The 12,970-nt window shown below is 50.9% G+C and overlaps 1 protein-coding gene across 2 annotated transcripts in view; it reads left to right on the plus strand.

The window, feature by feature from the left end:
* ESRRB (estrogen related receptor beta) overlaps positions 1-12,970 on the plus strand; it is a 187,720-nt gene that overhangs the window by 58,921 nt on the left and 115,829 nt on the right. The window contains exon 1 of one of the 2 annotated variants that reach the window (XM_012438272.3): positions 6,209-6,516. The exons of the other annotated variant lie outside the window; for it this stretch is intronic. Coding sequence (XP_012293695.1) covers positions 6,467-6,516 — 50 coding nt within the window. The 5' untranslated portion in view covers positions 6,209-6,466. Of the gene's footprint in view, positions 1-6,208; positions 6,517-12,970 lie in introns of those variants that run through there. 2 annotated transcript variants of the gene reach the window in all.

Genomic DNA, 12,970 nt, shown 5'->3' on the forward strand with positions numbered 1-12,970 from the left:
GCCTGCTCACTGCAGCTGCCATCTTGCATAGGGCCTACAGGAGGAAGAAATCTATGGTAAACAGAGAACTTTAATATACTAATCAGCTGTGTCGGTGAGAAGGGATCTTGAGGCTCAGATAAAGGAAAAATTAATGGAGCTTTGAAATATCTAGAAGTTATTCCAAGACCCCTGGTAGGAATTTCGGATAACGAAATGGATGACGCTGGTGTTGGGAGGGAACCCGAGCATTTATCCGCTCAGGATGCCCCCTTCATGTTTTATCCTTGGTGTCATGGCAGCAGTGCTAATAGGACATGAGCCTTCTTGCCCCAATAATGGCCCATTACAGCTTCAGGAAAAGCCATCATGTTTCCCTGCATTTATCTGTCAGCAGGAGACTATTATGGGAGCACAAACTCACATTGTATTAGTGTTATCAGTTAATTATGATCCTTGGGATGAGTGCCAGCCAATGGGCTAGCAGCCTGCTGACCACCACTCAGGGATATAACTCCATACCCCAAATTCAAGCGTGAGAGAAGACAGCAGGTCCGCTGAGGCGTGTGGTCAGGGACATTTCCCCTGGCCAGGACCCCATGGAGCACTGTCCCCAGAGATGCGCAGGTGAGGCTCGCCGTCTAGGCCATGCCCACCTTGGTCACCGTGGCCTGGCAATGGAAGCTCTTCCTGGACACACCTGCCCCAGCCCTCACTTGGGGTGGAACAGAAACGAGCTTGGCTTGCCATTGTCATTCAGACCATTCCACGGAGGCATCCTCCCCATCCTGGGCTGGTGGTAAGAAGTGGCTACACACCATGGGTGTTTCCCAAGGCATCATTCCCACCCGGAAACTTGGCTTTGGGGAAACAGGGACGGGCGAGGGTCCGGGATGGCATAAACAAACCGTTAGCATTCCCACACTCACTGGATTTAGAGAGCAAGTGGCAGATCTCCAAAAATGCCTGTTGGGTCTTGTCTTTTTGCGAGGAGGCCATCAAGTCCTCTGCTCTCCTGGAGTCAGAGCTGTCTCCACCAGCTTTTGCTAAGTTGCCTGGCTTGAAAGTTGGAAAACGTATCCTCCTATTGTTGGTCCTAGGGCAGCATGGGGCAGGGAGGGAATTTGAGGACCTGGGAGATACTGCTTGCTGCTGCCTCATTTGTGCAAAAATGACTGGTGTCCAGGGAGGCTGCCTCAAGAAAGGGAAGATATACTACAAAGACTCGGCTCTGTTAAGAGCAGAGATTTTCACCCGACCTTTGGCAAGGAATGCTGTGCTGGGTTTGCCTGCATAGATCATGATGAGACTGCTCTAGTGACCCCTGAGATCTAGGCCCTGGGGTAGGATGGCGTACCCTGAGGACTTAGGCAGGCTGTAGTGGTGGATGGTTAGAAGAGGCCTGGGTTTGTCTAGATCTCTGACATATTCAGTGCTTTTTGTACCCGGGGAAAAAGAGGCATGAGGACTGAGTAGGGGAGTCTGTGTAAGAATATTTTTCCTAATTATCTGTCACCTGGAGCATTGTTCATGGTAGGACAGCAGCCTATGACATCAGCATCCACCAACCAGTGCTTCCTTTTTTCCTCCCGGGAAACCACTAGGGGAAGGGTGTGGACACAGAAGCCTGTGTCCCCACTGTCCACTGGGTAAAGAGTGTGTGGAGTGTGTTGTATTGAACAGGTTTTTTGTTTGTTTGTTTTATTTAGATGGAGTTTTGCTCTTGTTGCCCAAGCTGGAGTGCAATGGTGCGATTTCTGCTCACTGCAACCTCCCCCTCCCGGGTTCAAGGGATTCTCCTGCCTCAGCCTCCTGAGTAGCTGGAATTACAGGCATGCACCACCATGCCCTGCTAATTTTGTATTTTTAGTAGAGACACGGTTTCTCCATGTTGGTCAGGCTGGTCTCGAATTCCCGACCTCATGTGATCTACCTGCCTCAGCCTCCCAAAGTGCTGGGATTACAGGTGTGAGCCACCATGCCTGGCCTGGACAGTTCTTATTTGTCTTCATATTTCTTAAGAAAGAGCTCAAACTCAGAGAAGTAGTGGGTAGGAAAAGCAGTGTGGCTGGGCATGGTGGCTCATGCCTATAATCCCAGCACTTTTGGAGGCCAACATAGGCAGATCATAAGAGGCCAGGAGTTCTAGATCAGGCTGGGCAACATGGTGAAACCCTGTCTCTACTAAAAATACAAAAATTAGGCTGGGCTCAGTGGCTCACACCTGTAATCCCAGTACTTTGGGAAGCCGAGGCGGGCGGATCATGAGGTCAAGAGATCGAGACCATCCTGGCCAACATGGTGAAACTCCATCTCTACTAAAAATATAAAAATTAGCTGGGCATGGTGGCATGCACCTGTAGTCCCAGCTACTCGGGAGGCTGAGGCAGGAGAATTGCTTGAACCCAGAGGTGGAGGTTGCAGTGAGCCAAGATCACACCACTGCACTCCAGCCTGGCGTGTGGTGACAGAGCGAGACTCTGTCTCAAAAAAAAAAAAACCAAAAAACAAAAAACAAAAATTAGCCAGGTGTGCTGGTGGGTGCCTATAGTCCCAGCTGCTCAGGAGGCTGAAGTGGGAGGATGGCTTGAGTCCAGGAAGCAGAGGTTGCAATGAGCTGAGATTGCATGACTGCACTGTAGCCTGGGCTACAGAGCTGGACCTTGTCAAGAAAGAAAGAGAGAAAGAGAGAGAGAAAAAGAAAGAAAGAAAGAGAGAAAGCAAGAAAGAAAAAGAGAGAAAGAAAGAAAGAGAAAGAGAAAGAAAAAGAGAAAGAAAGAGAGAGGAAGGATGGAAGGAAGGGAAAAAAAGACAGAAGGCTGGGTGCGGTGGCTCATGCCTGTAATCCCAGCACTTTGGGAGGCTGAGGCAGGCGGATCACAAGGTCAAGAGATCGAGACCATCCTGGCCAACACAGTGAAACCTTGTCTAAAAAAAAAAAAAGAAAGAAAAGAGACTTGTCTTTTAAGATTGAGGAATTGAGTAAGTAGAAGTCCAGTGACCACAGATGGCAGATGGTATGCTTTGCCAGATATTCTCTGTTTGACCTTGGGTAGGTCACTTCACCACACAGGGAAATTTACAAATTTCCTTTGTCAAATCTGATGATGATTTTAAATGATTCTCCGAGTCCCTCCTAGCTGTAAGGTTCTGAATGTAATGAATATCAATTTAAAGATGTTTGTCATAAAAACAGCGTAAGATGCTGTCACCTTACACCCTCCACACTTACTGTGTCTAATAGCTTTTGTCCCCTTACTTTCTGCTGACTTGCCCACCCGGGGGTGCCAGTACTGGGGCGGAGGGTAGTGAAGGGGTGGCTTAGAGCTCTTGCTGGGCATGGATTACAAGTAGCCCCTGCTCTCAGGTGGGCAGTAAAAGAAATCATGATTGGTTGACTGCATTTTAGGCTTGAAGAAAGCCAAGAACCCTGCCCGCCCCACTCCACCCCTGCACAGCCTTGGTTTCTGGAGAAGAGATGACTTTGGCAAGGTCACACGGAGAAGTCGGGACCCGATCCCAGAGTCCTTTACTGTCCCACACTGCTGCCTCTCCAGCCAGAGACATGGAGCCTGACCCTGGCTTTGGGAAGGAATCCATCCTCCATGAGCTGGCTGAGAGCAGAGCAGGAAAAATGTGGGCATCATGCATGGTGCGGGACCCGGGCAGGTTAGTCTAGAGAATCACAGGAGGAGCCTGGGCCTGCCAAGTTGGATCATGCCACTAGGGTGTCCAGGCAGCTGGCCCTCATCGCTGCTCTTGCAGAGTCAGGAAGGAAAAGAGAAAGATCTGGCCCTGGGGCAGTGTGAGAGGAGGCTCAGGCAGAGGAAGGCTGAGGAAGCCTAGGTCTCCAGGAACTGATTCCCGCCTGGAGGACAATCAGCTAGTGCCCAGAGATGAGGCCCTGGGTCACCTTTATGCCTGGACCTTAGAAGCAGAGAATAATTGTATGCAAGCATTAGCCTAGTTTTTTAACCAATGCAGACTCCAATTTCTCCTCATTTGCTCCCAGTGGCTTTGAATCCACTGCTATGGGCTGTGAAGTGGTCTTTCTTTTCAGGTGATGAAGAAGACTTTGTTTCTACCAAGTGTGCTTTGTTTCCAGTTAAAAACGGTGCACCCACACAGAGTAAGGAGTCAAGGGGCCCCAGAAAACCCATCAGGGCCTCACCTTCTTCCTGGGCAGTGGCCTGTCACTCAGCAGGCTGTGGCATTCCACTCCAAACTACTACAGGTTAACCATTCATTCAGCAGTATCTCCATCAAGCAACTGTCATGTGCCAGGCACCTTTAGATGCTGGGGATTCTCTGGTGAACAAAAAGGGACATGGTCCCTGCTCCCATGGAGCTTATAGTCTAGTGAGAGAAGGGCGGAGGAGGGAAGTATCATTCATGCCAGTGCGCAGACAATTGCAAACTGTGATAAACTACCCAAAGCAAAGTGAACCAGAGAAAGTGCTGGCACGATATGGAAGGTGAGGCCTTCTAGATGGCAGGTGCAAAGACTGGGGCCCAGAGGGAGGGCAGCTGGGGCTGTGGAGAGGAACAGACGGATCTGCAGAAACCTATCATAGGATGCCTTCCTTGGAGGCCAAGGACTGGGGCCTCTTTCCTAATTGCAACAATGGGACATTGGGTGTGCATTTTACAAAGCGCTCCCTGGCTGCTATGTGCCTGGAGAATGGATTTCAGCGGGGCAGAAAGGATGCAGAGAAACCAGTCACTGAGGTCTTGGCGAGAGATGATGGTCATGTAGAAGCCAGGCTCAAGGGAAGCATATCTGTACCCCTCTTTCTTTCTATGATGAAGTGCCTGTGTGATTTTTAAAAAATCAGGGGCTGCTGGGGGGCTACTGACAGAGGAGACGTCTTCATCCATCTCTCTGTGAGATGCCTTCCTGAGCCTCGAGCCCAGAATCCCACTCGCCCCTCCACTTCAGCACACGCGAAAAATCTCAGCTCTGTTTCCCAGCCTGCACGAGCACATTTATCCAAGTCAAAAATCATCTGCCATCCTGCTGCCCACTCCCCCAGCCCCTGCCCGGGCGGCTGGCCCCTCCTGGGGTTTCTCACAACCCTCCCTGCTTTTATTCCTGAAGTGCTTGAACATTGCCTGCAGTTACACTCCATTTAGACATTATTTTGATGATAAAATTATGTCTTCCCCCCTACTGCTCATTGTCTTCTGCAGAATATAGGAGAATAGGTGGTGGTCTCTCCTGAGGGCTTTTTTCCCCCTTTTAAATAATTCTATACCTACCCCCCTCCCCCTACTCATTTGAATCATCAAATTGATTATTATCCCGGTGGCTGGCGCATCTCAAAAGATGAAAACCCCCAGAAGCAGGGTTGGGGCATGACTTACAGCTCATTTTGGTACAGTGGCAGCCCATAATATTCGGGTTCACTGAGGGAGCAGCGGATGGGGATGCAGGTGTTTGTAGCCGGGATTCAGGTGTGTATTTCAAAGTGTGTGCTTGTGCCTTGGAGTGGATGTGGCAGGTAAGTTGATCATTTTCACCACGATTGTATTTTCCTAAGCAGACAGGAATTTATTTGCTCATGTCTGTCCTGGGTACATTTCAGAGAGCTGCCAATGACGAGAGCATCACTTCATACATTGAGAGAGCGTTTTATAGATGCACACCCTGCATCTAGCCATATGAGATTGGTGCAGAACTGACTGGCCCAGGTGATAAGAGCTGGGAAGGGAATCTGTTTCTCTCCTGCCTTCTTGCTGTGCCTCACCTGCTGGCCTGACCCTTTGCACTTTTGCCTACACGGCACAGGGTTTGAGGCTGCCGCTTCTCTTTGGTGCGTGGGTGGAGAAATGTGACTCATTTTTAATTTGGAAAACAAATCCATTGCAGAAATCCTGAGAGGTGAGTTTGCTAGGCCTGCCAGTTAAAAGATGGGATGGGGTGAGTGGGGGGTATGTAAGCAGCAAATCTCCCCCCACCCCAGACCCACCTGGCAGTTGGGCATTTTCCCCCCTTTAACTGCGAGAAGGCAGGCCTTAGGGCTCTACCACCCAGTACTCCTACTGCTCAGAAGGTGGGGACCTCGCGCGCAGAGCGTCTTGTTCCATTGAAGTCTCTCTGGCTCACCCCCCTCCCCCCACCCCAGCTTGATTCTGTCACTTTAAGTCCAGCCCCTGAGAGATAGCCAATAGGAACCAAACCATACATCAGTCTCCCAGCCTTAAAGCTACAGTAGGGTTAGTGGGCTCCAAGTCTCTGGTGCCACGGCTTCGCATCCCCTCTGCCCGCTCGCTCCGGAGCGTGCGTGCGGATGAGTGGGAGCGCCGGGCGGTGCGCGCGCGGCTCTCTGCCTCCCTCTCCCCCGCCACGGCCGCGTCCTCCCACTCTGCGTTCTCGCGCTCACTGTGCCCTGCCCGGGCTCGCACCTTGCCCGTGCCCTTCACTCGCTCTTCCGCGTGATTTCCCCGCCGCCTTTCTCTACCAACTGGGAATGCTAAAACGGGACTGATGGACGTGTCCGAACTCTGCATCCCGGACCCCCTCGGCTACCACAACCAGTAGGTGCCCTGCTTCTCGGTCTGTCTGTCCTTCTGCCTGTCCGGCCGTCTCTGTCCTGGGGATCGCAGTTCCTCTTCTGCACATTCTTGTGTAAAAGTGGAAGGGACTTCGGGGGGCACTTGGGGGACGAAGGAGGGGGAAAGCCGCACACTTCTGGGTTTCTTTCTCAGGCGTAAACCTGCCCTAACTTTTCCCTCTTTTACAAATCCACACTTTGAGGCAAGAGTGGCGCTTTCTCATACACTTTCTCCCTTTCTCTCTCCTCTCTGATCTTGCTCCAGGGTGAGAAAATATTTGAGTTTTTGTGGAATGGAGCAAGAGGGGAGGCAGAAGCCCAAAACAGGTGCAGGGCTGTGGTTGCAAGGAGGTCCTGTCCCGTCGGAGAAAGCCTTCCCGCGGGCGCTTTCTTTTATTATTTTCACCCTGGGGACCAAAAATGATCCCGGCAAGAGAGAGAAAATCGAACAATCGAACGCGCTGTGGCGGTTTGGAAACTGCAGACGGCCAGTGCCACGCTCGCCCCTCGGTCCCGGAGGGGCGCCCCGAGGGTGCGCACGTGGCACGGCGGATCCAGGGCGCCCGGGGGATGCGGACCCAGCGCTGTGTCGTAGGCAAAGTTCGTTCACGGCTTTGCGGGCTTTGCGGGAGGCTGCGCCCGGCGGAACAGACGGGCACTATTTCACTGCCCCGAGGCGGCTTTGCGCTCGCGGTACCAGAACCTGGGGTTATCGGAGCGGCGTGGGCGCGGGCGGCAGCCGGGGCCTCCGGAAGGGACTCTCAGGAACCGCGGGTCCCCAGCCCCAGGGCAGCGCGCCGAGAGCGCGGAGTGGGAAAGTGACCTGATCGACCAAGCAGCGAGTGGCCAACCCGCGCTATCTGTCCGGGCTCTAGGAGGGGGGCGGGGGGTCCAAGTCTATCCTCCTAAGGGAAACCTTAGGTTTCCCTCCTCCACAGTCGCTGCCCCACCTCCTCGGGTACCTGCCTGGGTCTCCTCTAGGGCGCTGCGCACTCCACGGCGCGCCTGGAGGGTGTCCCGGAGTCAGGGTGTATGCGTGTGCAAAGTGGTCCCTCAGAAGGTTTAATAATAATAGTAAAATACAACTCTAGATCCTCACGGACAGCTTTCCTGCTTAAGTTTGTGCTCTTCTTCCTCTTTTTTTTTTTTTCTGACGCAAACTAAACTATCAAAGTCAGCGTTTCTCCAGTTCCACGGTCCTTTTATTTGTGTACCACTCGCTCCCCCTCCCAGCAAGAACCATGACTACACCTCTAAAATAAATACTGTGGATGATGTGGGGTCCCAGGAAGCACCTTGCTCCTCTCCTGTCTGCACGGGCCACCTCCACCACTGTACACCCGCGCTAGAGAGAACGCAGCTCCACGGCAGGCTTGTGTTGTTGACCAGACTGTCCCTGCTTCTAGCTTGAAGATTTTCCCCACTCCACCCCGGGGCAGAGGGCCCTTTAGACGCCCCCAGAATGTCTAAGGCGCTGGTCAGGGAGAGGAATCCTTAATCATAATGGATTCAGATTTCCATCAGCTTGAAAAGTGCCTTTCATTCCTTTTAAAGGTTAGATTTCAGCTTGCCTACCTGGGGTGGGGGAACGTGAGGTTAGTGAGGCTGTGGATAGTATTGGGTGCTTGTGGGGCATTTCCTTACATAAAATGATCAAGTATGACAAATATTGGATATTTAAATTATTAAGGCTCCTTCTCTCCAGAGGTGACTTCTTTAGTTGAGCATGAAATACTTATGTATTTGTCCCTGGCTCAAGTCATAGTCAATAAATATGAAAATTCGTATGAAGGAAGTACATTATTTGATTATGCTGACCAGGAAAGCAAGGGTTGAGATGGAGGCTTTAACAGCTGGGTAATTCATCGAGTTGACGGCAGCCCTGACTGGAGTTTGAGGAGAAATATGGGCAAAAAGGCAATGTCAGGGAAGCAGCAGAAGGAAGTGAGGGAGCCGAGGTCCTGGGGGTCTGGGAAAGGTTTGAAGTGGAAATCATTTATAAACGAAGCTTGACAGCGGTTTAGATCCCCAACCCTTCCCGGTTTCTTTGCAAAGAATTAGCTTCTCACTCCACAGGGCACAGGAAAAGCCAAAAATATATGTGCCGCCTCCACCGAGGAACTGAGCACCCCTGTGAGATGTCATTTCTCAAAGCCCAGGACCCGCTGGGCAGCAGCCCAGGCACTGGTGAGCTGGGCTCCTATACAGATGTGTGCCCGGGGAGGGTCTGCATATGCTGTGGCATAGAGGGGCATCATTTCAAGGACGAGCTTGTGTAGATCTGGGGCTGGTGTCTGGGGAGAGATCTTTCTGACCTCTACCCCAGGGCTTTGTGACATAGCTTTAGAGCCATGGATAGCAAAGTAACAGAGCAGGGGACTGGATTCTTTGGTTTGGTGGAAGGGTAGTAGGACAAAGCCATTCATTACAGTGCCGGCGTTTCTCAGGGAACATTTAGTGAGTGGGTTCATGTATGTTCTACTCAGAGTTTTGACCCATGTGGATTGGTTGACCTTCCCAGACTTGAGAAAACCCAAGGGCACAGGAACTAGAGTTGAGGGAAGAAGCACTCTCTGATCCTCCCTTTTGCTTCTAACACACAGGGAGCATTTGTGAATGCCGTAGTGTCATTCTCACTTCCCCAGGTGAGAAATAACACACACACAGAGAAACATACTTACCTTCCTACCTTTCTCTCCTTCATTTTCATTTTCCTGTAGCCAATCCTGTAGGTGACTCCATTACCCTTTCTAATCAATATTTTATGTACATATATAATCAGCCAGAGCAGAGTGGAAGGCAGCGTGCTCGCCTGTGTGTGTCTGTGTACAAATGGGTCCATGACTGGACCAGCTGGAGACCCACGGCACACAGCCCGAGGGGGTGTCTTCCCCTCCGTCCGATGACCACTTTGCTGTTGTTAAAGAAACAAAGAACAAACTGTCCTGAAGTTAAATATGTGGGTTCACACGTAGGAAAAATGCCACATGGTAATTCAGAGTCAGTGACCCGGAGAAAAACAAAGGGGGAAATTAATTTTTAATGGTACATTTAAAAATAAATCAGAGTGAGGACATTAGTCTCGGTTTTCCAAGGGAGGGGCTCTAGGAAATAAACCTTTATGTGCCTGTCACCCTGCTGGAGGTATGCGCTGCTGTGGAAGAGGATGGGTGACAGGAGGTGGGAGGTGTTCAGGCCTGAAGGCGACAAACTGGGAGGAGACCTTAGGTGAATGTTGGAGGCCCCTGTCCAGGGTAAGGCCCTTTCCAGCTCAATGAGATCCTGACATCACTGGAAATTTCCTCTTGGAGTTCCTTACTTCCCCCAACACTTTTCATTTTAGAAACAATCCTTTATTTTGCTGATAATGAGGACATATGAAAAAAATTTGTTTCTTACCAAAACAAAAAACAAAAAACCCACAAAGAACCTGGTCACCAAACAGGAACCTTTTTATTCTATCAATCTGGAGTAATCAATAAATATTCCATTTAGTCTGGGAGAGGAGGGGCAGAGGAGACTTTCGGGGAAAGCACTTCGAAGGAGGTGGCGGTGACAGAGATTTCATGTCACATCCTGACTTCTCACAACACCCCTGGCCCTAGCCCGGGGGCCCTTATGACTTTGTCCTGCCTGCGCTCCATTCATAGTCCTGATAATTGGACATTTTGTCAAGTGGTTCTAAAAGATCATCTAAACTCATTGAAAGAGTTTGCCCCCTTCCTTGGTCCTCTGCAGAACGCCTTGTTTCTTTTGAGCAAAGCTCTGCCTACCTCTGGCGGGCCGGAGGAAGGATGGGTGTGAGAGAGACACTGAGGGAGTGTGTGCATTGGGGTGAGCGGTGGCGTTGGCCATGAATGACTGGGATTCAGAAGGGGACAGAATTCAAAGACAGTAGAAAACAGGAAACAGGATGCTTTTGACCTGCCTCTGCAGCACCCTTCTCTAATACTTGTCTTCCCAGGCCCTTTAAGTGACTTCAAAATGATTACAGTTCTTTTTGGTTCCAAATTTAAGGGAAGAGGTAGCAGATATTTAGACCGTAATGTCTTCTTTCAAAGTAAAGCCCACACCACACCTTGATCACCTCCATTCTGGCGTCCCGCCACACCTTCCGGCCACCGTCGGGTCTCTGTCCATTTCTCTCTGAAGCGAGACCCTCTAAGTGCTCTTGCTGCGGAGCAGCTCTGTCCAGAATTAGCGAGGATGCCGCACAGTTCCATATGGAGTCTGGTGGCTCTTGACTGAAAGTTACTGGGATGGGGAACCTCAGTTTGACTTGAATGTTCAGCCTCTGGGGTCCTCCAATGACTCTACAGCCCCTAGAGGTGCTGCCAGTGCAGAGTCTGAGGAGGGACCCCAGGAAGCCAGGAGGGTACAAGTTGAGAATGGGCTGGAACTAGGCATATCTGGTCCAGAGTTTTCCTGAACATCCTGCTTTGCACTTGAAGCCTTTGCTGATTTCTAGAGATAAATCAAAGACCTTTTTAGCATGTATGAGCTGGTGACCCCTGATTGGGCTCCGTCTCTGGTGGGTTTCCCCTTCCTCAGCCCCAGCAGCCTTAGACCTCTGGGGACAGTCACAGATGTGGTCTTCCCTCGGAGGAGGGGCTCATAGGCTTTGGGTGGCCCTGGTGTCCCCTGGCTTGGTTGGGGTGGGATTATATCCTGGTAGCCCCGTCGGCTGGTATGGCTTCGTCCCTGTGCAGGGAGGTTGTGGTGTTTATAATTGCAAATGTAATTAGCAGACCAGCTCTGGGGGACTGGGATGCTCAACTTCTCTGCACATCACGGTGACCCCTGTAATGGCTGGCCCGACAGATTAATCCTCACCGGGCCAGCCTGCCTCCTGCCACTGGTGAGGCTGCTGACCTTCTCTGCTAATGGCAGAGCTGTCCTGGGACCAGACACCTTCCTTGGAGGGGTTGTCAGGGCAATGACTGGGAAGATCCGTAGTTGGGAGGTTTTTCCTTCCCTAGGGCACTGGGCTAGTGACCCTCGAGTCTTGTGACACTGTCCCCCGAGCAGCAGGCTGTGCTGGGGCATTTCTTCCCTCACTTTCCTGGCCACACTGGAAGGACGTCATGGCAAGACTTGGCGTGCACGCTGGTCAGTTCTGTGGCTCTAGAGAGACTCACTGTGATGTCCATCTGGTGCTCCTGGGCTCAGCGGGCAGTAGCTTGTATTCACCCATCTCATCAGCTTCTTCTCAGAGCCAGCTTGGGGGAGGTGATTGCTCGCTGGCTCCTGGGCTCTGAGCAGGTGTTCCAGAGGGCTGGATCGCTTCAGGCGGTCCCACTCAGATTGGTGTAGGGAGGCTGGTCATAGGAGAGCATGGGCTCAATTTGTTTCTGGAAACAGAGACCTCCCCAGTTAACCATCCAACAAAAAAGACATCAAAACACCAGACAAGCGAGGAACGGGGAGCTGTGAAGTCTTTTCCCTCCCTCCTATGAGTGTGCTTGTATCTGCCCCTCTAGGGTGCCCTTCTGTACTGATCAGATTTAAAATCATCAAGGATCCTAACAGGACCTTTATTTATAAGTCGTGCCTTAACAGAGTGCCAAGCCCTTCTGTGCTGCCAATAAAGCCCCTGTTGCAGAGGATGTTTCTGAACCCTGAAACATCAAAACCCGTGTCTACCCCTAAGAGAATTTCCGCCATGGGAAATCTATGTGTGCCCGTGTGTGAGTGTGTTCCGGTGGGTAGCCCCCTTTAAGATGGGGTGACAGTGGACGGGGGCTCTGCTATTTAAACATGTTCCTGCTGCCTGCTATGCCCCTCACCTGGGCTGAGGTCCGGCTGTGGCCATGTTCCAGCAGGGGCTGCCGAGCCTTGGGATTGGTTCGTCCATGGTGCAAAGGGGACTGCAGGGGTACCTGGCGGGTGGCTGTCCCTCTGGCTTGCCCAGAGGATTTCAGTCTTTCTTAAGAGCCTTTCTGCAGTTTTCTGGCTTGGGTAGGGCTGGGGCAGACCCCAGAGAGGGAGAGAAGGGAGTCCTGCCCTACTCCAGGATAACAGATGGCCACACTCAAAGGAGCATTTGGACCATTCTGTTCCAGGTTCCCGACTTCCCCTTCTCTCCATGGAAATAGCCATTGACAGGCTGTGGCTTAAAGGGTCAACTGTTTTCTTAAATCAAGGAAAATCATACTGGTTAATCAGCCCATGGGACATTCACTATGGAATCAGACTAGGTAGAAAAAAATGATTGGCTAAATGTCTTAAATTCAGAATTGTCTGAGTTCGAATTAAGATTGTATAAATCTGAAACAAAAGTTTTCCTAGGGCTTAGAGATAGAATTTTTTTCATCTTCATTTTGCTGTGCTTTTAAACCCATACACATTTTGGTCTAAAAGTTACTTTTTTTTAAAAAAAGTCTTTTCTTTTTTCCTTAGGACTTTAAAATATTCTATTCAATATCGTCATTCAGCAT

This window comes from Aotus nancymaae, unplaced genomic scaffold (assembly GCF_030222135.1).
Source record: "Aotus nancymaae isolate 86718 unplaced genomic scaffold, 86718_ANA_hifiasm-v0.15.2.pri h1tg000011l, whole genome shotgun sequence".
Lineage (NCBI taxonomy): Eukaryota > Metazoa > Chordata > Mammalia > Primates > Aotidae > Aotus > Aotus nancymaae.